Here is a 25,991-nt window from a genome sequence, read left to right as displayed (position 1 = left end):
TGTAATCACGTTTTACACACATGTGTATTTTTCCAGTAAATGGACCATGTCGGTCTACATTTTCGTATATCTCTAATATAAGATACCTCCCGATATTCTATATTTTTATGATATTAGCGACATTATTAACCGGAATTGTTTCAAGTTTCATATTTGAATTCTGGAATCGGTACTACAGCCTATGACAAAAATTCCTTATGCAGGACCAAGCCATCGTATAGCCGATCTTTTCCTTTTTTTTGAAATTCCTTCCAAAAGTTACAGTGTATTCAAAGTTCGACCGTTCGTTTTTAGACTGCTTTTGGAGGTTCTCGCAAAATTATACCCAAGGACTCCATTGACTTTTACAAAAATTGGACTTTTATAAAAATTTTGGTGATTATTTTAAAAAATGGAATATTTTGGAACATACCTTAAGGATCCTCAAAGCTATAATTCTGGGCTTTTCAGAATACATATTAAGGATCCTCAGAACTATAATCCTGGATTACTAGGCCCTCAGTGCAATAATACTGCATTATTATGAACATATTTTCAGGAGCCTCAGAGCTATAATTCTAGATTTTTAGTAATATATGTTTAAAGGACCCTCAGAGCTAAAATATTGTATTATTAGGAACACATTTTTAGGAATCCTTAGAGCTATAGTCTTGGATTTTAAGGAATACACAGGGTGAGGTAAAAAAACTTCAACAAAGTCAAACGCCATAATTTATACATTGAACTAAAGTCGGAAAAATGTCGGAAATAGCATCAACGTTTATAATAAGTTTAGATTTGTTCGAATTGGTCACCTTTGTACGAATTAAGGCCTTCACACGGCCCATGAAACCGTCACACCCTGCCTGAATGTTTCTCTGTGTTATTTTGGCCCATTCCTGGCCAAGTGCTTGCTTGACGTGATCGACACTATGGTATTTTTTAATGCCAACCTTGCTTTCCAAAATACTCCAGACACAATAGTCCGACGGATTGGTATCCAGAGATTTTGGTGGCCATTGTACGTTGAAAATGAAGCGAGATACCTCATTTTGTAAATATTCATGGGTGGCGCATGGTCTGCGGTCAAAATGTTTGCATGTCCATGGCTTTAATACACCCTCCAGAATATTTTTGCGACAATATTCGGCATTTATCCTGATGCCACGGTCAATTATTACGAGTGCAGAGCGAGCATCGGCGGTTATGGCGGCCCACACCATCACCATGACCGGCGCTTGAGTTCTGATGGCCAACCAAGGTGCACATTTTCAGCTGACTCTTTGGCAAATAAGCATGATCATTTCGTTTAGGCAACGAATATTTTCTCATTGAAGAAAAGCAAATTCGGCAGTTCACAACTTTCGGCCAAGCGAAGCTTTTGAGTCTATTTTCTTTCTATTGCGGTGTAAGTTTTTGCACTTTATGGAATTTCAATGGCTTTACCCCGAGCTCATTTTTGCAATATTGGCCAAATGTAATATTGCGATATGTTCAGCTCATGAGCCATTTTTCGGCCACTGCGACGCGGGTTTCGATCAAGTCGTTTCTTTATTTTTCGTACCATTTCCGCTAATGTTTCTGTTTTCTTCCGTTCACTTTCCTTACGTCGGGCTACACTATTAGTATCACGGGAACGAGCGATGGTACGAGACACAAAAGATTTATTCACATTTAAATGCTGGAGTGCTCTAACTTGTGGTTTTCAAGTCAAATATAAAAAAATCACACTATCACGCTTGAATTTCATCACGAATAACTTATTTTCAGGAGAATTCTCACCAAAATGCTTTTATATGCTTGTAAACGTGGTTTTTAATTATTTATTCAAAATCTATGCAGCATGGTTTTTTGATTGTTTTGATAGTCATTCTGATATTACAAGCCAAACAGGTAGACATCGACACTTGAAAATTGTTCAAAAAACTTGAGCTTCTTAACAAAATAAGAAATGTTGCATTACAAAACATTTTTAATATCGGTCCATATTTCAACAAAAGCCCAGTATAGAGGTCCGGGATAATTTGAATGTTATGAAAGCTGCTCTCAGTACTGGAAAGACTTTTAATTTTGATTATTTTTTACTAATACAAGCCCATATCTACACCCAGAGCCAAAGACCTTTATATTAAATAAAAATAAAAATATTTTTTTTGTTTTAATTTTTGTATAAAAAGGTATTTATTGTATAAAAAATTTCTTCTAATCTAAACTAAGTCATGATATCAAAAAACAACGTTATGAAACAATTAAAATCGCATGTGTATGTGTGTGTGCGTGCAATGAACTTGTTAATTTAACAAGCAAGTTGTGTGATTGTGTGTTGCAGTTCCAGGAACACAAAACTAGACATCCCATCTCAGCCGATGAATTTAGAAACGGAAACGCTTGAGAGGAGCATCGTAGTTATAGCCACTGGAGCCGGAGGAGGAAGAAGATCCTTGCTGTTGGGGAGGCAAATATTCGCTGGAAGGAGCGGCAGCTGCGGGAGCAGAGTATTGTGGTGCTGGAGCGGCAACTGGGGCAGAGTACTGTGGAGCTGGGGCAGCTTGTTGTTGGGGAGGCAAGTATTCGCTGGATGGGGCAGCAGCAGCTGGGGCAGAGTATTGAGGAGCTGGAGCAGAGTATTGTGGAGCAGCAGCAGCAGGGGCAGAGTATTGAGGAGCTGGAGCTGGGGCAGAGAACGATTGTTGGGGAGGCAAGTACTCATTGGAAGGAGCAGCAGCAGCGGGGGCAGAGTATTGAGAAGCAGCAGCGGGGGCAGAGTATTGAGGAGCAGCAGCAGGGGCAGAGTATTGAGGAGCTGAAGCAGAGAAGGATTGTTGAGGAGGCAAGTACTCATTGGAAGGAGCAGCAGCAGGGGCAGAGTATTGAGGAGCTGGAGCAGAGTATTGAGGGGCTGGAGCGGGGGCAGAATACTGGGGAGCTGGTGCGGAGTATTGAGAACCTGAAGCAGAGCTCGAGAAAGATTGTTGGGGTGGCAAATACTCATTTGAAGGAGCAGCAGCTGGAGCGGAGTATTCGGGAGCTGGAGCAGAGTACTGGGGAGCTGGAGCTGGTGCAGAATACTGAGGTGCTGGGGCAGAATATTGAGGAGCTGGAGCTGGTGCAGAGTATGATTGTTGTTGTTGTTGTGGGGGCAAGTATTCGCTTGATGGTGCAGCAGCAGGAGCTGAGTATTGAGGAGCAGGTGCAGAGTATTGAGGAGCCGAAGCAGCAGCAGAATATTGAGGAGCTGGAGCAGGGGCAGAGTATTGAGGAGCAGGAGCTGAATATTGTGGAGCAGCAGCTGGCACATCAAATACAGGAGATGGTTTGTCGTAATTGTAGCCATTGCCGACAACATGCGACACATCAGCCGACACCATGGCGATGGCACAGACAGCAATCAAAAAGAATTTCTGAGGTCACATGAAAAGAGAAAAAAAAAAAAAAATTCTTGATTAATTTGAAATCTTGACACAATTTTCGTTTAAGGTCACTGCTACGAAGGTCCACTACCTCCCAATGACCGGTTAATTGGTTTTTAATTAATTCATCTCTTCTGCCAAATATTCAAAATAAATTCCATAGGCCGATTTCAGTATCCATATCTCATTGATTTCACCAGACTTACCATTGTTTCGACTTGTTGAGGTATTCCAAAACTTTTGGATTTGATATCACGACAAGCGCAGACTAGCGAATGATGACATTATCCAACTTACAGTGCATATTTATAAGCGAATAGTTTGTTTTCTTCTTCTTCTTGTTGTTCCCATCAACATCATCTCTTGTTGTCCGATGTCAACCAATAAAATCTTGGCGTTGGCTAAATTCAATATTGTTATTTTAATATAAAATTATAAATTTATTCTGAAGCAACTGAAGTCAACAAAGATGCTGGTGTGGTGGATGCCTGCGGCAATGATGGCACTATCATGTCTGGCTGTTGGACGCTCTGCACTTGATGGGAGCCATAAAATAGCAGCAAAAGCAGCAGCATTGAATGGCATCTTCTTTACAGCACAGCAACAAAACATTTCGTCTTAATTCCATTAGGCATGGCGGTCAAGAAGCTGATATTTTTTTTATTATTTATATTTTATTGTTGTTGTAGTGCTACTGCCTGCCGTGTTTTTTATGTTTTGATAAACTTTGTATTTTGCAACTTCCAACATAAAACCTCAAACTTTTTGATATCACACGGACGCAGTCAACCACACAAGTCGGCTCAAACCAGTTTCAATCACTTGTGTTGTGTTGTTGTTGCTGTTTTTCTTTTCTCAGTTACACTTCTCTGTAAATTGTGAGATTTCTGCACACACACGTACAAACAACGACACACAAACTTGGTCACTTGGCCGAAGCTGTAATACCGGCATTCAATTCTTGTCGTCTCACTTTTCTTTTGGCTACCAAAGAAACAAACATTAAAACATAAAAACTTGAGTCGTGACTTGCGAGGAACTTGTTTCAATGTCAAGTTCAAAAATTTCTTGAAGTCAATTAGGCAGATTTGTGTTTGCTACAGTTGAGATAAATTACACTTTCAACAGGGGCGTAACAGGTGGCGTCTGAGTATACATACTCCGATGGGCCTAACGTGGATGTGATTAACTAATTGGTTCTGGGGAAATTGACCTTTGCATAACGGAAATGTACTACAAAATGTAATAGATTATGAAATAAGAGCTAAACAGAGAAAATATGGCGTTTTGAAAGTTAACATTGGGTGGAATTTCTCAAAGTGTGGATCTTCCCCCTCAACCATATTTTTATACCCGAAATAAGAGCTAAACAGAGAAAATATGGCGTTTTGAAAGTTAACATTGGGTGGAATTTCTCAAAGTGTGGATCTTCCCCCTCAACCATATTTTTATACCCGACACCACATAGTTGTAAGGGCATTATGTCTTTGTGCATTTGTGTGTAACATTGAGAAGGAAGCGAGATAGACCCATAGTTCCTTTTGAGGATCTCCATAGAATCACTTTCTGAGTTGATTTATGCATGTCAGTCCGCCTGTCCTTCCTCCGTCCGTCCGTCTGTCCTTGTATTCTTGTGAACAAAATGCAGGTCGCATTTATTATCCGATTGATATGAAATTTTCCCAAGGACGAACTCTATTGAAATTGGTGAGAATTAGTTGACAGTTAGATATAGCTTCTATATATATATTCAACCGATTTCGGGTTAATTGTGCACTAAATGGCCAACAACAGTCCAAATGACCTGAATTTTGGTACATCCGACCAAATTCTGTCTGGAAGCAAGCAGATCAAATTTAAAGAAGATCGGCTCAGATACAGCTATAGCTCCCATACATATATATTTCATCCGATTTGGTCTTTAAGTCCGTCACATTCGTAATATGCACTCCACAGTAATGATATTTGGTACCAGATATCAGATAAAGTTGATTTTAATTTTATTAAAATCTATTCAGATTTGGATAGTTCCCAAATTGTTGTTACGGGGGCTCTACTAAATACGCACAGCGGTGTAGGGTATAATATAGTCGGCCCGCCCGACTTTTAGTCTTTGCTTACTGGTTTAAAATTACGTGCTTCAGCTGGAAGATGAGAACACATAAAAAAAAACAAGTAACAAGCTGCATGTTCGGCAGGGTCGAACTTTGAATACCCTCCACCATTTGGAACGAATTTGGCAATTTTCAAAAAAAAAAAAAAAAATAAATAAAATGCGTTAAAAATTCTGTAAAATTCTTAAAAATACCGATTGAAGTAATATACAAATGCAAAACTTAAAAAAAAATCGGTTTAATAATTCAGCTAAAATCATCAAAATACCAAATATAGGAAGGTACACAGCACAGACAATTTTCGGTCATAGGCTGTAGTATACATTACGATGTACCAAATTTGAAACAATTCCGGGGAATAATGTCACAAAAATCATCAAAGTACCGAATATCGTCAGGTACCATTACATGGAGTCTATACGAAGACGTGGACCTGCACAGACAGTTTTCTGTCATAGGCTGTAATATACAAATTCGGAACAATTCCGGGAAATAATGTCGCTAAAATTATCAAAGTACCGAATATCGGGAGATACCGTTACATTATACGAAGACGTGGACCTGCACAGACAGTTTTCTGTCATGGGCTGTAATATCCATTAAGAACTTCAAATACCAAACTTGAAACATAATATCGCTAAAAGTACCGAATTTCGGGAGGTACCGTTATATGTTGGTTATACGATGGGGTGACAATTTTTTGGCATAACCTGTAGTATTCATTTTGAACTTCTAATACCAAATTTGAAACATTTCTGGTGAATAATGTAGCTCAAATCATTAAAATACCAAAAATAGGGAGGTACCATTACATGGGGGCTATACCAAAACGTGGACCAAAATGTCCATTTTTAATACCAAATGTCCTGCAGGCGAAATACATACATTCGATTAAAATTTTATCAACCTACTTCATTTCGTTCGGAAGCAGAGTGATTTTCACAGACCGATAGATGGACGGACATCGCTATATCGACATAGAATTTTATGCTGATCAAGAATATATGTACAGGGTTGCCCATATTCGACGGACCTTTGGGCCCATTCCAATCGACGAGGCTTGTCCGCAGGCAACATTCTTTGCGTCAATTGAATTTTGTACGGGAACAAATGCAAATCAATGCGAATAATCCGTTGTAGAGTGGACCGAGCTATGCCCAACTGCTGAGAACGGCGTTTTTGGGATGTTCTTGGGGACCTCTCAACACTGGCTCGTACGGCAGCGATATTCTCGGCCGATCGCCTTGGTCGACTTTTATATGGCCTCTTCGGACTAGAAAGAGCCCGACCAGTCGAAAATTTTTCGTATAAACGCTAAATGGTGTTCTTAGAAGTCGCACTTCTCACATTTTTTAATGTTTTAAAAGCACGTTGAGTATTCACAATTGACTTCTTCTGTTGAATGTAAATTTCAGAGCGCTCGTGTGGCGTGTATTGGTTCATGATAAAAATCTGCTTGGACTGACGCTTCAAACGCGGTATGTCATTAAGCGATGTGACATCTCTGTCAAAAGTTATGGCGTTGCCAGATGGGTCCGTCGAATATGGGCAACCCTGTATATACTTTGTGGGGTCTAAAATGTAAATTTCGAGGTGTTACAAACGTATGGACAAACTTAATATACCCTCCATACTATGGTGGAGGGTATAAAACATGAGCATTTCTTTGCAAGAATTACCAACTTGATATGATCTCCATACTAAATATTTTGAATTTAAAATAAAACAAGTAAGGAGAGGTTGTAGTCGTCCATGTGATACCCTACAACACTACAATATGTTAGAAGGCCCCTCATGTCCTAATCCATTTTGGAAAATTTCGCTTTTAAAATTATGTCACGGAGCACTGCCCAGATATTACCCTTAGCATTGTGACAAGGTACATTTTCCCAATATTTACGCACTCCGTCGTGCTGTTTGTTGTTGCTATCCATTTTACAGCTAAATATAATCCAATGGTCATCCAAAATGCTAGAACTCTTCCCTGTCCTTAACTTTCTTCTTAGGCGTGTCGATAGGATTCAATTGTGTGATCAGAATTTTTTTCTCGTTTTGGTTCAATTGAACCCCCAAATATTTTGTGATCATCTCCAGAAGTAAGAGGCCCCTCTTTATCTCCAAATTTTGACTCATCTATATGATTTTTCTGTCTACGACATTTGGATATATTCGTCAAAGAAATCGAAATTTACTATCGGCATCTACGTAACGGTCAGGATTGACCTGTTCGTCTATTGGCGATTTCACCGTGATTAAAACTTGTCGCGGTTTAACGGAAAATTTGCCTCTTATTTAACACAAATGTTATGGTCTATTTCACCCACTAAATATTACCCGATGACAATCCAAATTGGAAGGCTTCTGCCCCATCCTAAGCTCTAACCCCATGCTAACTTCCGTCGATTGGTCTATAATTGACCTGTAGATTGACCCCTAAATATTTTGCGATTATCTCCAAAAACAATAGGCTTCTATTCAGGCCCAAACCCCACCCCCATTTTCAGGATCGGGCCATAATTGCAATCTGTAGCGTGATTACAAATTAACATGTACAGATGGACAGACGGACGGACACACATAGCTAGATCAACAAAGCTCAGTGAGATAGGAAGATCCATATATGGTTTCTTATATCGGGGGCCAATATTTCGAGGTGTTACATAATTTTTGGCCCAAACAAATTTATAATACCCCCAACACATACTGTTGTAGGATATAAAAATCGAACTGCACATGATGATGATTTAGATTTCAAATGGTATTGGAAAAAATTGTAAATAAAATGCTCAAATTATGTTATGGCTAAGACACATCATTCAATAGAGGCCCTCTTTTAAAATCGCTTTCGTCCCCTACAAACATCCACTTCAACACCCCATCTGGAACTTCACAAGTTTAAATGCATGTAATGTCCGAGATTAAAGACGTTATCACGTTAACGATCTTCTTTTGTGGCTTTTATGGCTTGTATCTCCTTATGTCCAATTTAAATAATTTGTTAAAAATTAATCAAATATTTTTGATAATCTTCACAAACCCGATTGTAACAAACAAACAAACAAACAGAAGCAAATCAACGCGATCATAATTTGTTGTTTTGTATTTGCCATCTCGAGTTGCCTTTTATCAGCATCACACGCAAACGAATTGACAGACCTAGACAAATTAAAGACGCTTGTGCCACATCGTTGTTATAATGCTATTGTTATGCCGTTATAATTTACATACAAACAAAAATGCGGCGATACCTTTCACTCTATCCAAAATACAAAAAAAAAAAAAAAAAAAAAAAAAATAGCAAGAGGGCTTTATTTGCAAGGTGCATAATTCTCTCGACATTGCCGCAAACCGTTGGTGATGAAAGACTCAAACCTTTTATCGAATGAGACATATAATGGAATATGGAATGGAATGCATAATAATAAAGCAATAAATAAATGATAAAACGCTGAAGAAGCCCATAAACTATTTATATCGAACAAAAACGTGATAACAATTAAGACATTGACAAACTATATTTAGATGGGTTGAAAACATTGTTTTCAGATTGATAAATAAAATGTTACCAAATATACCCCCAACCCTCTCCCTTTTTAATTGGTTTAAAAAATTTAAAACGCTATCAATGAAAATCGAATATTACAAATTTTGAAAGAATTTAAAATTTTTAGCTATTATTTTTTTATACCCTCCACCTTGGTATGAAGGGTATTTTAACTTTGTCATTCCATTTGTAACTCCTCGAAATACTCATGTCAGACCCAAAAAGTATATATGTTCTTGATCGGCGTCTGTTTGTCTTTTGTAATCACGCTATATTTCGAACGAATTGAGATAGAAGGCTAAAATTTAACCCACATATGCATATTGCCAGTAGGCAGGTTATATTTGTAATTAGACCATGTTGGTCCACGTTATCGTATAGCCCCCATATAACGATACCCCCCGATATTCGGTATTTTGATGATTTTAGCGACATTATTTACCGGGTACAGCCTAAGAGAGGAAATTGTAACATTTTCGTATAGATTTCCAAATAACGACAATTTCCTGTATCCGGTATATTTAAGATTTTAACAGATTTTTTAACGGATTCTATTTATACTCTACACCACATACAGGGTGAGATAAAAAACTGCAACAAAGTCAAACGCCATAATTTAATTTTTTTTTTTAATTTTATTGAATGAAAGCAATAAATGTCGGAAATAGCAACAAATTTTAGAATAAGCTTAGATTTGTTCGAATTGGTCACCTTTAACACCAATAATGGCCTTCAATGAAATCGTCACAAGCTGCCCGAATTTTGCTCGGCGGTATTTTGGTCCATTCCTAGCTAAACGCTTGCTTGAGGTGATCGACACTTTGGTATTTTTAGTGCCAAGCTTGATTTCCAAAATACTCCAGACACAATAGTCCAACGGATTTGTATCCGTAGATTTTGGTGGCCATTGTATGCTGGATGAAGCGAGGAACCTCACTTTGTAACCATTCTTCGATGGCGCGTGCTGAGTGCGATGGTGCTGAATCCTCTTGGATTGTCCAAGGTCTGCGGCCAAGATGTCTGCGTGCCCAAGGCTTTAATACACCCTCCAGAATATTTTCGCCATAATATTCGGCATTTATTCTGATGCCGATTAATACGAGTGCAGAGCAACCATCGGCTGTTATGGCGGCCCACACCATCACCATGGCCGGCGCTTGAGCTCTGGTTGCCAACCGAACGTGCACATTTTCAGCTGACCTCTTTGGCATGTAAACCGAACATTTTGTTTGTTTACAAACTACTGGACAACGAATGTTTTCAGATCGGAGAGAATCATTTTCGGCAGTTCACCACTTTCGGCCAAACGAAGCCGAATGGAATATTGTGATATGTTCAACTCACGAGCCATTTTTCGGGCACTGCGACCCGGATTTCGATCAAATCGCTTTTTACTTTTCGAACAATTTCTGCTTATGTTGCTGTTTTCTTCCGTCCATTTCCTTGACGTCGGGCTACGCTACGCTGAATTTTGGCATATCCGACTGAATTCAGTCTAGAAGAAAGTACGTCAAAATCTTTTCAGATATGGCTATAGCTCACACATATATGTTTCATCAAATTATAGACTTATAGAGCTCAAAAATACCTCTCTCAAATCGTATCAAAGTCTGCTCTGATTTTGATATAGCTCCCATGTATATTTTTATCCAATATCTTTCTGCTTATGTTGCTGTTTTCTTCCGTCCATTTCCTTGACGTCGGGCTACGCTACCAGTATCACGGTAACGAGCGATGATACGAGACACAAAAGATTTATTCACATTTAAATGCTAGAGAGATCTAATGATAGGAACTTGTGGCTAAGAAATGACAGCAGTCTGAAGTTGGTTGCAGTTTTTTCGTCTCACCCTGTAGTGGTAAGGGTATTATGTTTTTGTGCATTTTTTTTTTTTTTTTGTAACAGGGAGACTGAAACGAGATAGACCCATAGTTACTTTTGAGGATCTTTATAGAATCACTTTCTGAGTCGATTCATGCATTTCAGTCACTCCGTCCTTCCGTTTTTCCATGCATTTTTACAAAATGCACGTTACATTTATTATCCGATTGAGATGAAAAGACTATTGAAATTGTTGAGAATCTGTTAAAATTTAGATATAGCTCCCAGGTATGTCTTTATACGATTTCGGGTTAATTGTGCACCAAATGGCCAATATCAGTGCAAATGACCTGAATTTTGGCATATCCGACTGAATTCAGTCTAGAAGAAAGTACGTCAAAATCTTTTCAGATATGGCTATAGCTCACACATATATGTTTCATCAAATTATAGACTTATAGAGCTCAAAAATACCTCTCTCAAATCGTATCAAAGTCTGCTCTGATTTTGATATAGCTCCCATGTATATCTTTATCCAATATCAGATTTCCCAAATGCACTGAATTTGGCAATTCCGACTGAACTCATCCTAGAAACCAGTGATTCAAATTAGGTAAAAATCGTAATATGCACTCCATCATTACGATCTATTCTACCTGACATCTGATACAGCTCAGAAAAAAGTGTTTCAAATTTGGTAAAGTTCCGTTCAGATTTGGATATAGCCCCATATATCTTTATCCGATATCAGGTTTATTGTGCACCAAATGTCTAATATCAGCCCAAATGAACTGAATCTTGGCGCATACGACAGAATTCAGCCTAGAAGCCAGTACTTCAAATCGGTGGTGAAAATCGGTTCAGATATAGCTATAGCTTCCATATATATGTTTCATCTCCTTTGGTGTTAAAGTCGCTGACATGTGTAATATGCACTCCACAAAAATGACATTTGATACCGGACATTTGATTCAGCTCGAAAATACTTCTGAAAAATTTTATCGAGATCGGTTCAGATTTTTTTTATACCTGATCCGATTTTATGGTTATTGTTCACCATATATGTAATATCAGCCCAAAATGGATAGAGTTTTTCATATTCAACCGAAACTCGGTCCGATATATTTATTGCTCCAATAAATATTTATACCCTACAACACTATGTGTTGGGGGTATTATAAGTTTGATTGGGCCAGAATTTATGTAACACCTCGAAATATTGGTTTCCCATATAGGAAAGTATATATGGATCTTCCTATCTCGCCGAGCTGAGTCGATCTAGCTATGTATGTCCGTCCGTCCGTCTGTCCGTCTGTCCATGTTAATTTGTAATCACTCTACAGGTCGCAATTATGGTCCGATCTTCACGAAATTTAAAATGGAGGTGGGGCTAGGGTCAGAATAGAACCCTATTTCTTTTGGTGATGATCGCATAATATTTAGGGGTTGAAATGGACCAAAAACTGAAAAAATTCCTGATTTTGCACTTGCTCTACAGGTCGCAATTATAGACCAATCGACGCGGAATTTCGCATGTAGCTAGAGTTTGGGGCTGGCAAGAAGCCTACCCATTTGCGTGGTCATCGGATAATATTTAGCGGGCAAAATAGAACATATATTTTGTGTTGAAAAAATTCAAAATTTTTCATTAAACCGCGAATATTTTAAATCCCAGCGAAATCGCAAAGCCATGACAAGGTTACTTCTGATCTTTACATTGATGTTAACATCCAACAAAACGGATATATAGCAAAATATGTGCGATATATATGTTTATCAAAGAAGATATGCTTGAAAAATCTCTTATATGTCGAGAACGGCTGAACTGATTTCGACAGTTCTCATTAATTCAGAATGGCCTCTTGGCAGGAAACATAAAACGTCTAAAAAAATCGCATAAAAATATCGCTCTAAAGATGAAAATATTGGTTTTGTAAAATTTTCTCTTCTTTTTTCCATTTTGTCATATTTTTGGCATATTTTCATTTTGAATTAAACATTTGGTAATATTTCTACAGCTAACACAACTAAGTAGTTAGGATATCAGGATATCATATACAGATCGCATTTATGGCCCGATCCTTACGAAATTTTGCATGGAGATAAGATGAGGGTCAGAATAAAAACCTATTCTTTTTGGAGATGATCGCCATATATTTAGGGGTTGAAATAGACCAAAAAACTGCAAAATTGTCTGCAGGTCGTAATTATGGGGGTTACCGGACATTGCAAAAGCCAAGCAGTTTTGGATGGCCATCCAAAATATTCAGTGTGTGAATAGTTTGTCAACTTTTGTAGACAAAATACGAAAATGTCCATTCCAGTGACTTTTTGGAGAATTCACAAATACTGGAAAGACGCACTTCCGACTATTTCGTTAACGCTGATTTCGTTGAAGTATATAGTCAAATGTCTGTATCTCATATAGATGCGTCTCAGTCAAAAACCAATAATAAATGTTAATCTTTTGCCACTTCTGAGAGATTATAGGTCTTTGGGAAATATTGGTTCCAGATCTAGGAAGACCATTTAATTACCAATAAATTGGAAATGAGCAAATTATTTTAAGTTGCTAATATTCAGAAATTAGAGAAAGAAACCTGATGGGTTTCTTTTATTATTTGTCACAATATCTTGTGGAATTCTTTCGAGTATCTCGCCTATAAAAACTGTATCGTTTATTATAGTGTTGTAGGGTATTCAACGGTCGGCCCCGCTCGACTGTAGCCTTTGCTTACTTGTTTTTTTTTAATATAATCGTGCACTATGCAGCAATGTTAATTGGTACTAGAGGTACAAAAGCCTTCGTCAATTTTTTTGAAAATCGTTCCAGAGTTGGATATAATTCCCTAAATTTGACTACTCTAAAACCATGATGCGCATTCAAATAAGGTTCATAATTGGTATGATCTACTTCCCAATATTTTTTTTTACGGGAGCTCTACTAAATACACATAGTGTTGTAGGGTATCATATAGTCGGCCCCGTCTGACTTTTGACCTTTCCTTACTGGTTTCTTATAAAAATATCTGAAAATATCTATAGTTAAATATCTGTAAGTCCCCTATTGTTAGAGCTGTAAGACAACAAGGTTGGCCCAAGACCCTATTGAAATCCAGACTCAATGATTATCAGGTCATTGTCATGAATAGGCAGACTTTCAAAATATTTTTGATCTCCGTTTCATTCAATGTAATCTATAACTAATATTTGCTTATTTGTCTGTGACACATCTTTTTCTTCGACCTGCAAAAGGTTTTAATTTTCATCCAAATGCAAAGGCCCAATATTTTATTCGGTTTTACTATGTTTATTATTGTTGTTTTAGTTTTATTAATTATAGTGTCATGCCTACCGGTCATTATGGCCTTTGTTTTGTGCATTAATTCCAAATTAAATCGAGTCGAAGTATTTTTCTTTTTTTCATCATAATTATATGTATGTCTCGTTGCGTGTGTGTTTGTTTGGACAAACAAAAAAGTTCAGAAAACTGTCATTGAAATCGCTAAACAAAAAATAATTTGTTAATTTATGAGATTTGTGATTATGAATTTTCATTCAAAATACACACCAGTTGGACGACAATCACGCTGAGGATGGCAACAGTTGGTAAAGCCAATAAGAAACCAATAATCCATAGCTTATGGCTTAATTATGCGGATCTGCATGACTACAACATGAATATATAAAAAAAGATTGTTTTAACATTAAAAATTAAATTCCGAAAATATTCTTTGGTTTTGCTCATGAGGTTTATTCATTAGCTTTACAAAAAATGATCCGATAAAAGTAAACTTATATTGTTTGTATATTTCTTTATGGATACGTACAAAAATCAGATTCAGAAAAGATTAAAAATTTTGTCTAATCAAAACTCTAATATAATTTGAAATTAGTCCCAGATTTTGTTCAAACTTCTCATTTTTTTATACCCTCCACCATAGTATGGAGGGTATATTAAGTTTGTCATTCCGTTTGTTACACCTCGAAATATACATTTTAGACCCCGCAAAGTATATATATATTTAATCACCATAAAATTATATGTCGATTTAGCGATGTCCGTCCGTCTGTCCGTCTATCCACCTGTCCGTCTGTGGAAATCAATCAATTCCGATCGAATTGAAGTAGATTGAAAAAAATTTACTCAAATGTATATTATGTCTGCAGGCCTTTTGGCATTAAAAATGGGTGATTATACACCGGAATTGTTTCAAATTTGTTATTTGAAGTTCGTAATGCATACTACACCTAATACAGAAAACTGTCTGTGCAGGTCCACGTCTTCGTATAGCCCCCATATAATGGGACCTCCCGATATTCGGTATTTTTATAATTTTAGCTACATTGTTCAACGATTTTTTTAAGTTTTGCATTTGAAAATTGTAATGGCTTATGACAAAAGTTACCTATGCAGGTCCATGTCGTCGTATAGACCCTAATATAACAGCTACATTCGTTGTTTTTAAGATTTTAATAGAATATTTAACCGATTTTATTGTTTTAGTTAATTACCAAATCCGTTCCAAATGGTGGATGGTATACAAAGTTCGGCCCACTTGCCGCTTTTTTATTTATTTATTTATTATTATTATTATTTTTTTTTTTTTTTTGATTTGATTCAAATTTCACAAAAAGCTTAGTACCTTATCCGACCAAGGATAACATTGGCATAATCTTTACACTTAATATACGTTCAATTAGATCATGATATTCTTCAAACTTTCCACATCCAATTTCCTTAAAAAGGAATATGTCGGTCCGTCTTTCAGATACTTTGTCACAAAAATGTCCAAAATTTGCAAAGTTCTAAAAACCGTAAATCGCCAAATTTCTCAACAAACGGTCATATTTTAAAAACCATTAATATGGTATAATATGAACGAAGTTTTATTGAGATTTAAGCACGGATTCCGAGTTTTTAGAATTTTCTAAACAAAATTTTTTTTAAGGACTTCCAAACAAATAAGATTTCTACGGAGTTCCTGGTTATAAATACCCAGCGGTCTCTTTAGCAATCCCTGAAAAAAAATATTTTAAAGATGATTATTGAGAAAATTCTCTTCAAAGGTTTTCGTGGTCAAAAATGTTAGGTATTTTTAGAAGTTTTCCTAAAGTCTTTCTGAACAAAACTGGAGATTATTTAAAAAATCGTGGACCTCTTGGTGGAAAATGGATTTTTTTAAGAAATGCTTAAAAAACTCCGGGATTTTTTTTTTCAAATCATGGATTTTTTGAAAAAAGAATATGCAAAATCTTTAATTTTTTATGAACATATTAAGTGTGTCAAATCAAGAAATTGTGGTAGTATTACGAACCAGTAAAGAACATTTAAAATTCGGACGTCTAAATTTTACCAAATATCATTGTTTTGGAGATCATTTTATGGGTGTGAGAGACTAAAATACAAAATCGGATAATAATATATATTGGACCTATAGTTAGATCTGAACTAAATTTAAATAAATCACTAAATTTCACACACTTTCTTCCAGACTGAATTCCATCGCAAAATCTATTTAAGTTGGACTGATATTAATCATATATATAAATCTGATCAGTTCTCGATAAAATTTGGTGAAGGTATTTCTGAGCTGTACTTGAAATATTTTTCTGAAGATCATTGTTATGGAGTTCATATTGCGGCTGTGAGTGACAAAAATAACAAATCGGATGAAAACAAGTAAACAAAAGCTATAGTCGTGTGGGGCCGACCATGTGATCCACTACAATATGTTAGAAGCCGCTTATGTCCAAATCCATTTTAGAAGATTTCGCTTTTGAAATTATGTCATAGAGCACTGCCCATTTGTTACCTTAGCATTTTGACCAGGGACATTTGCCCTACATTTACGCACTCCGTCATGCTGTTAGTTGTTGTGGTCCAGTTTACAACTAAATATAATCCAATGGTCATCCAAAATGCTCGAATTCTTTCCGGTACATACCTCTCTTCTCAGGCGTACCGATCAGCTCCAATTGTGTAATCAGGACATTTTTTCTGTTTTTGGTTCATTTGAACCCCTAAATATTTCGCGATCATCTCCAAAAGCAAAAGGCCCCTTTGTATCTCTAAATTTAGACTCATCAATATGATATGCTTGTCTACGATATTTGGCTACATTTGTCAACGAAATCAGCATAAACAGATAAAAAAACAGTAAGTTCGGCCGGACCGAACTTTAAATTCCCTCCACCATTTGGGACGAATTAGTAAATTTTCAAAAAAATGAAATCCATTAAACATTTTGTTGAAATCTTAAAAATACCGAATATCGGAAGATGCCGATATATGGGGTATATGCGACCGATATAGCCTACCGGCGAAGTTGACCTGCCTGCAGTCAGAAGACAGATCTGTTCAAAAATTAATCTTCATATCTTAATGTGTTTTGACTGTAGCGTCATTACAACAAAGATGGGCTATATCGGTCCACCGAATCGTATAGCCCCCATATAACGATACCGATATTCGGTATTTTGATGAATTTAGTCACATTTTTCAATGGAATTGTCTGAAAATTCTCATAAGAAGTTCCTTGTGAGTACTTTATTCCCTTGAAGGGAATTGTCCATATAAGTCCACGATATCGTATATTCCCTAGTAAACGGTTCGTCCCGATGTTTGGTATTTTGATGATCGTTGTTGTTGATTGTTTTTTTTTTTTTTAATTTTTCAAGTTTCTTCCAAATGGTAGAGGTATAAAAAGTTCGGCCCGATCGAACTTAGCTGCTTTTTTTACTTGTTCAAGAATTAAGGATATTTAGACATTTTTAAAGAACGTCATTGGAACATCCGGGAATAAGTGAATTAAAAAGTTTTTTTAGGAAATTCCTAGGAAGTCCTTATTAAACTTCTTAAGAACATTTGTCAGTACAGGTCCTCCTGATCATATTTTTTAAGAACTATTTTAAAAGATTCGTTCAAACCTTGAAATATTTATGGTAATTTTTAAGGACTAACAGCAAATCTCGATTTTTTCAAGAACGTTTGAAAGGACTTCTTGGAACCCGGACATTTTGAAAGGACAATTTTAAAAAGTGGATTTTTTAGGAAGACTTTTTAAGGACATTCAGGAAAGATTCCCTAAAAAGAATGCCTTTAAAAAACTTTTTAGAAAGATAATTATAATTAATTATTTACACCCTCAAAATGGTAAACTTTGAAGCAAATGGTAAAACATGAAGCCCATCCTTCTTAATCTTTGTATTAAATAACATATTTATTGAACTTCTAATAATTGTGTTTTTATACCCTCCACCATAGTATGGAGGGTATATTAAGTTCGTCATTCCGTTTGAAACACCTCGAAATATACTTTTTAGACCACACAAAGTGTATATATTCTTGATCAGCATAAAATTCTATGTCGATTTATCAATGTCCGTCCGTCTGTCCGTCTGTGGAAATCACTCTAGCTTCCGAACTAAATGAAGTAGGTTGATAGAATTTTACTCAAATGTGTATTATGTCTGCAGGACTTTTGGTATTGAAAATAGGCCATGTAGGTCCACTTCTTCGTATAGCCCCCATATAACGGTACCTCCCGATATTCGGTATTCTGATGATTTTAGCGACATTATTTACCAGAATTGTTTCGCATTTGAAGTTCGTAATGGATACTACAGCCTATGACTGAAAATTGTCTGTGCAGGTCCACGTTTTACAACTCCCATGGTTCCTCCCTATATTCGAATTTTTGATGATTTTAGCTACATTACAAACAAATTTTTTTTCAAGTTTCGCATTTGAATATTGTAATAGCTTGTGACAAAAGTTGCCTATGCAGGTCCACGTCGTCGTACAGACCCTAGTATACGGCTACATTCGATATTTTTGAGATTTTAACAGAATTGTTTAACGGATTTTATTTTTTTGAAAATGTCCAAATTTGTACCAATTGGTGAAGGGTATTCAAAGTTCGGCCCGGCCGAACTTACAGCTTTTTTACTTGTTTTTTTTTTTTTTTTTTAAAGGACTTCGTGTAAATGAACACCTTTTGTAACCTGTATGATTCATTTTTACCACAATGACAAATCGATATAAATAATACTTTATTCACCTCGTCTAATAGCTCGCTTAATTTTTTTGAACACAAATACTACATTAATTCAATAATAATTGATAGCATAATAGAAATAAGAGTTGAGGCAAGTTCGCACCAAGTAACAACAAATAAACTAAGCCAAAATGTTTTAAACGTTAGTTGGGTAATTCCATGTTCTTTGGACTTCAAAAACATAATTATATTTCATGACCCACATTTTGCAGGGGAAGTAAGACAATTTGTGTCAAGTCATGGTTTCTATGCCTTTTCCATTGTTAGCAAACAAACTTGTCATATTTTTTTTGTAGTGCCGCCAATGGTATTATGAATTTGTAAATAATAGTGTTTAATTAAACTTGTGGACACCCTCTAAACTATTACCCCATTCAATCAATCGAGACTTAATAAAAAAACTCAAAAAAAAATTTTTTTCAATATTTAACTAAAAAAAATTAGCCTCAACACAGAGAAATTGTTCATGGGTTGGGGAAAAGAGCTGCCGGGGTTTTCCCCCTCTAACAAATCGAACTAACCCATATTTTGTTTACCGTTACAGTACTGGCCAAGCAGTCAAATAAAACATTGTTGATTATTGGAATGTTTTATTGAAGTGGCTATCGGATGATTGGAAGATTGTTATGAATGATTTCTTCTTATTTTCGATTTTTTGCAGACATAATGAACTTTTCTGCAATATGACCAACAAGTGTTAATGGCCTTGACGGGTTCGATGGAAGTTATTAAAAAAAGCAAATACAAACATTATTTAAAAAATCGGAAATGAATATCTATTGTTTATTCTCAGCCATTTTTTTTTCGTCAAACAAGTGGAATTTAATAAAAAATGGTAGTTTCGGGTGGCAGTGGGACACATTTTTAGATACGATGATGGAGCAGTATAATTATAGAGGTCTAAGTGCGAAGTGGTTTTTCTATTCTTGGATGATAGCGACAGGGTGAGATAAAAAAAAACTCAGGGTGAGATTAGCCACTCGTCCGACAGCTGTTAAAATTATTCCAGTGACAGGTCACTTTATTGTTTACAAGCGTACACAAGCATTTTGGTGAGACTTTTCCAGGAAAAAAGTTTTTCGCAATGGAATTCAGTCGTGATAGTGTGATTTATTTTTATTTGGCTGGAAAACCACAAGTGGCTATCGTTAGAGCACTCCAGCATTTAAATATGAATAAATAGTTTGTGTCTCGTACTATCGCTCGTTACCGTGATACCAGTAGCGTAGCCCGACGTAAAGGAAGTGGACGGAAGAAAACAGAAAATCGCAATATTTCATTCGGCAAATATTAAAAAATGAGCTCGGGGTAAAGCCATTGAAATTCCAAAGAGTGAAAAATCTGTCACCGCAACAGAAAAAAAAAGACTCAAATGTGCTAAAGAGTTGCTTCGCTTGACTGAAAGTGGTGATCTACCTAATTTGGTTTCCTCCGATGAGAAAACATTCGTTGTCCAGCAGTTTGTAAACAAATAAAATGATCGTGTTTACTTGCCGAAGAGGTCAGTTGAGAATGTGCACCTTCGGTTGGTCACCAGAACTCAAGCGCCGGCCATGGTGATGGTGTGGGCCGCCATAATAGCCGATGCTGGCTCTCCGCTCGTATTAATCGACAGTGGCATCAGAATTAATGCCGAAGATTATCACGAAAATATTCTGAAGGGTGCTTTAAAGCCTTGGCCACGCAAACATTTTGGCCGCAGACCTTAGACATCCCAACAGGACTCAGCACCATCGCACTCAGCAAGAATGGTTACAAAATGAGGTTTCTTGCTTCATTTCCAACGCACAGCGGTCACCAAAATCACCGAATACCAATCCATTGGGCTATTGTGTCTGGATTATTTTAGGAAGCAAGGTTGGCACTAAGAAATACCAAAGTGTCGATCACAAGCGCTTCGCCGGGAATGGGCCAAAATACCGCAGAGCAACATTGGGGCAGCGTGTGACGGTTTTATTGGCCATTTGAAGGTTATAATTCGTGCCAAAGGTGACTAATTCGAACAAATCTAAACTTATTCTAAAAATTTATGCTATTTCCAACATTTTTTCTATTCATTCAATAAAAATTCAAAAAAAAAAATGTAAAAATTGTGGCGTTTGACTTTGTTGCATTTTTTGTATTTCACCCTGCAATCAAATTTCAGAATTTCAGCTCTACTCTCTCACACACTACTAAATTAAGTACAATTTAGTACATTTCGTACAATTTTAGTATACATTTCCACAATCACCTCGATATCTCATTTGAGATACCAAAAGAGATATCTCAATATCAAATTCCAGTTCTATAGGTTCCCAGAATACCAAATGTAGCAGCATTTAGTACTTTTCTTTCGATGATAGTACACATTTTCAAAACCATATTCAATTCAATTCCAGATACCAATAGAGACCTCAATATCAAATTTGAGAATTCCAGCCCTATCCTTTCACCCAATACAAAATTTACTACCGAACACATATAGGAAGCCATTTCAAATTTCACGATTTAAGCTCTATTTCTTCGCCCCATACGAAATGTAGTACTTTTTACTAAAAAGTAAAATTCGTAAAGTTGTTGTACACATTTCCAAAACCACCATCATATCTCAATCCCAGATACCAACACATGACCTCCATATCAAATTTCGAGATCCTAACTTTATCCCTTCACCGAATACCAAATTTAATACCATTTAAACGAATTCCAAGTCACCGGCAAATCTCTAACACAAATACCTTGCTGATGGTATTTGTGTTTGAGATTTCTGAATTTTATCTCAATACCTTCACCCAATACCAAATATATTGGTATTCAGTACTTTCCATACAAATATAGTACACATTACCGAAACTACCTTCATATGTGCATCGTACACAATATCAGCCACCCCAATGCCAAATTTCAGATTTAAAGTACTATCTGTTCACCCAATAACAAAAGGTGCCAAATGTAGTACAATTTAGTACTTTTCGTGCACTTGTAGTACACATTTCCAAAACCATCTCTTTATCACAACAAGGATCTTTGTACAAAATTTCACAATTCCAGTTTCTCATGTTCACCCTAAACCAAACTGTTTCAAATTTCGTACAATTTAGTACAGTTCGCACACAAGGTACACATTTCCAAAATCAGAAATCCTATTCCAACTTACTTTCCAATCTTGTTTTCATACCGAATTTCATGTTTTAGCTCTATCCGTTCATATAATACTAAATGGTACCATTGTAAAAGTTGAGTATCATTTTAGAACTTTTCGTAAACTTAAAGTTCTAATTTCCAAAAACACTTTGGTATGAGGATAGATTCCTGCACTTCATCAGTGACTCTCATTCCAGATTCTCGTATTCTAGCCTATTCCCTTTGTCCAATACAAAGTATTCAATTTTAAGTACATTTTAGTTCTTTTCGTACCCTTTTAGTGTGAATTTCCAACAACCCAGCCTTATCTGACGCCAACGAACCAAGATTGGCCCCAGTACAACATTTCCAGATTTTACCTACGGTAATACCAGTAAGTTCTAAGTGATGTGTTATCTTTATCTTCTGTAGGCTTCTTCTCCGTCCCATACTATGGTTTCTTTTGAAAATTTGGATTTGATCTATCTATGATTGTGATCCTCAGAATATTTTCTATTCTAGTTTTTACCTCCATTCAAAATTTTGCAAGGAACAAGCGATCTGACGAAGAATTATAAATTTACTTTGGCATATGGACACACAAAATTTGATAGTTTTGTTAAATATTTCGACCTATGCACAATTTATAAACAAGTAAAAAAAAATAGCTAAGTTCGGCCGGGTCGCAGTTTTAATGCCCTCCACCATTTGGAAGGAACTTGAAAAATTCCGAAAACTATTACTCAAATTAAAACCTTTATATGGATATTATAAGAAGACCTGCTTACGATTTTTTTTTTGTCAACGGCTCCTTTACGAACTTCAAATACAAAATTTGAAACAGTTTCAGCAAATAATGTCGCTAAAATCATTAAAATATCGAATATAGGGAGGTACCGTTATATGGACCATGTACGAAAACTTGAACCTGCATACGAAATTTTCTGGTACAGGCTGTAGTACCCATTACGAACTTTAAATACGAAATTTGTTACAATTCCTGTGAATAATGTCGGAATAACCATGAAAATACCGAGTATCTGGGGGAACCGTCATATGGGACCTATACGAAGACATGCATTTGAACTTGTTTGCCATAGGTTGTAGTACCGATTAAGATACTCCAATTCGAAATTTGAAACGATTCCGGTATATAATGTTGCTGAAATCATCAATATACCGAATATCGGGAGGAACCCTTATATGAGGGCTATACGAAGACGTGGACCTGCATACAAAAATGTTTGTCATAGGCTGTGGTACCCATTATGAACCTTAAATATGAAATTTGGAATAATTCCGGTAAATACTGTCGCTAAAATCATGAAATTACTGAATATCGGGAGGTACCGTTATATGGGGGCTATACGAAAACGTGGACCGACATTACCCATTTACGAACTTAACCTGCCTAATGGTAAACTATGCATGCATGCATGCAAAATTTTAGCCTTCTATCTCAATTCATTGGAAAGATAGCGTGATTACAACAGACAGACGAACAGGCAGACAGATGGAAAGACAGAGAGACAAACAGATGCGCAGACAGAGAGACCAACAGCCGGACATCGCTATATCGTCTTAGAATTTTAAGCTGGTCCAGAATGTGTACACTTTTTTAGGGTCTATTATGAATATTTCGAGGAGTTACAAACGGAATGACAAAGTTAATGTATTCTCCATAGAATGGAGGAGGGTATAAAAATGATTTTTAATTGTTAAAATAAAATATAAAAGTTATGATTGGTCAATTTAATTATTCTAGTACCTTCTAATACAATTATCTGACCTTAGTATTGATTCTAGCATCTTCTACACGTTTCGCTAATAAAAACTTACATATCTTCTCTTCTACTCAGTTATTGGTAATGATCTTGAGAGACCTTTGACTGGACCTCAACACATAACTGCCACTACGTGCCCAAATTACACTAGAAACCAAAGATACACACACACATACACATTTGCTTAGAAATCAAACCAATCTAAATTGGTTAGCCATGAAAGAAGACGACGATTTCATTCATTCGCTTTTTGGGGTTATACCAACACGTGCAGTGGTGAGTATTCCAACGTCAATTTATGATCGATGTGACCGCTGGTCATGTAATATGGTGGACAATGATGGTGATGATGTTGATACTGCTGCTGGCTCCGAGAGACTGCGAAATTTGAAAAACAACATTTTTCTGCACAGAAACTCAATTATTGTTGCTGTTGCCACTGCCGCTGCTGTCGTTGTTTACCTTGTTGCGGATTTGTGGAATTGCAAATAGCGGCGACCGGTAACCGGCAAACCGACACAGACAAAAAGAAAAACAAATAATCACTGCTTGTGAATTATTTGCTTAAACGCAATTTTTATGGGGTATTCGCGTATGAATTTGAGAATTACATTTGTACAAATGTTTTGGCTTTTAAGTCATCATTTATTTTTTTTTTTTTTTTCATTTAATTTATTTCATTTGTTTAGCAGAAAAAATAACAGCAGCAAGATATGGCAAAGATACCATTGATGATGACAATGATTGTGATACAAAATGAAAAAATATTTTGATTTACAGCAAATATTGCTCTGAGAAAAAGTACCATTGCGTAGGGCTTTTAACAAAAAAAAAAAAAAAAAAAAAATAATATTTTGATACGCCATTAAAAAAGTGTTTTTCAAATACGTTTATTTTTTAAAGACCCAAAGTGACAAAGACACTATTGCAATCATTTTTAACGAATTTTAAACACCGCATATCGCCAAAAATGAGGAGTACATAGCATTCATTGATACCTTGAATAGAGTTTATTTGAATTTTTCACGACTCTTAGGTGTTTCAAATGGTAAAAGACTTTAGATATGCACCGGAAGGTATTAAGTTTTGGGTTAACCAAACATTTATGACACACAATATATGGGAAACAATTTATTGTTTCAAAATATATGGAATGCACAAAGGCCATATAGGGTGAAATAAAACAACTGCAACAAAGTAAAATGCTATAATTATACCCTACAACACTATGTGTTGGGGGTATTATAAGTTTGATTGGGCCAACAATTATGTAACACCTCGAAATTTTGGTTTCCCAAATAGGAAAGTATATATGGATCTTCCTAGCTCGCCGAGCTGAGTCGATCTAGCTATGTATGTCCGTCCGTCCGTCTGTCCATGTTAATTTGTAATCACGCTACAGGTCGCAATTATGGCCCGATCCTTACGAAATTCTGCACGAAGGTGGGGTTAGGGTCAGAATAGAAGCCTATTTCTTTTGGAGATGATCGCATAATATATAGGGGTTGAAATGGACCAAAAACTGAAACAATGTCGGATTTTGCAGTAGCTATACAGGTCGCAATTACAGACCAATCGGAATTTCGCATGTAGCTAGAGTTTAGGGCGGGGAAGAAGCCTACCAATTTGGGTGGTCATCGGATAATATTTAGCGGGTAAAATAGACCATATCTTTTGTGTTGAAAAAATTCAAAATTTTTAATTAAACCGCGAATATTTTAAATCCCGGCGAAATCACAAAGCCATGGCAAGGTTACTTCTGATCTTTACATTGATTTTAACATCCAACAAAACGGATATGTAGCAAAATATGTGCGATATATATGTTTCTCAAAGAAGATATGCTTGAAAGATCTCTTATATGTCGAGAACGGCTTAACTGATATCGACAGTTCTCATTAACTCAGTATGGCCTCTTGGCAGGAAAGAAAAACGTCTAAAAAAATCGCATAAAAATATCACTCTAAAGTTGAAAATATTGATTATATTGTCATATTTTTGGCATATACAGCTAACAAAACTAAGTAGTTAGGATATCAGGATGTCATATACAGATCGCATTTATGGCCCGATCCTAACGAAATTTTGCATGGGGATCAGATGAGGGTAAGAATAGAAGCCTACTCTTTTTGGAGATGATCGCCATATATTAGAGGTTGAAAAGAACCAAAAA

At 36.3% G+C, this 25,991-nt stretch overlaps 1 protein-coding gene across 1 annotated transcript; it reads right to left on the bottom strand.

The window, feature by feature from the left end:
- Window positions 1-2,166: 2,166 nt before the first annotated feature.
- LOC101894295 (uncharacterized) lies at window positions 2,167-3,791 on the bottom strand. Its single transcript, XM_011297111.3, has 2 exons — window positions 3,596-3,791; window positions 2,167-3,380 (listed from the first exon to the last, which is right to left on the bottom strand). Exons 1-2 carry the CDS (start codon window positions 3,596-3,598, stop codon window positions 2,352-2,354), a joined length of 1,032 nt encoding a protein of 343 aa, XP_011295413.3. The 5' UTR covers window positions 3,599-3,791; the 3' UTR covers window positions 2,167-2,351.
- Window positions 3,792-25,991: the final 22,200 nt, after the last annotated feature.

The sequence above is a fragment of the Musca domestica genome, unplaced genomic scaffold (genome assembly GCF_030504385.1).
Source record: "Musca domestica strain aabys unplaced genomic scaffold, Musca_domestica.polishedcontigs.V.1.1 114, whole genome shotgun sequence".
Taxonomy (NCBI): domain Eukaryota; kingdom Metazoa; phylum Arthropoda; class Insecta; order Diptera; family Muscidae; genus Musca; species Musca domestica.
This window is presented reverse-complemented; position numbering and strand designations above follow the sequence as displayed.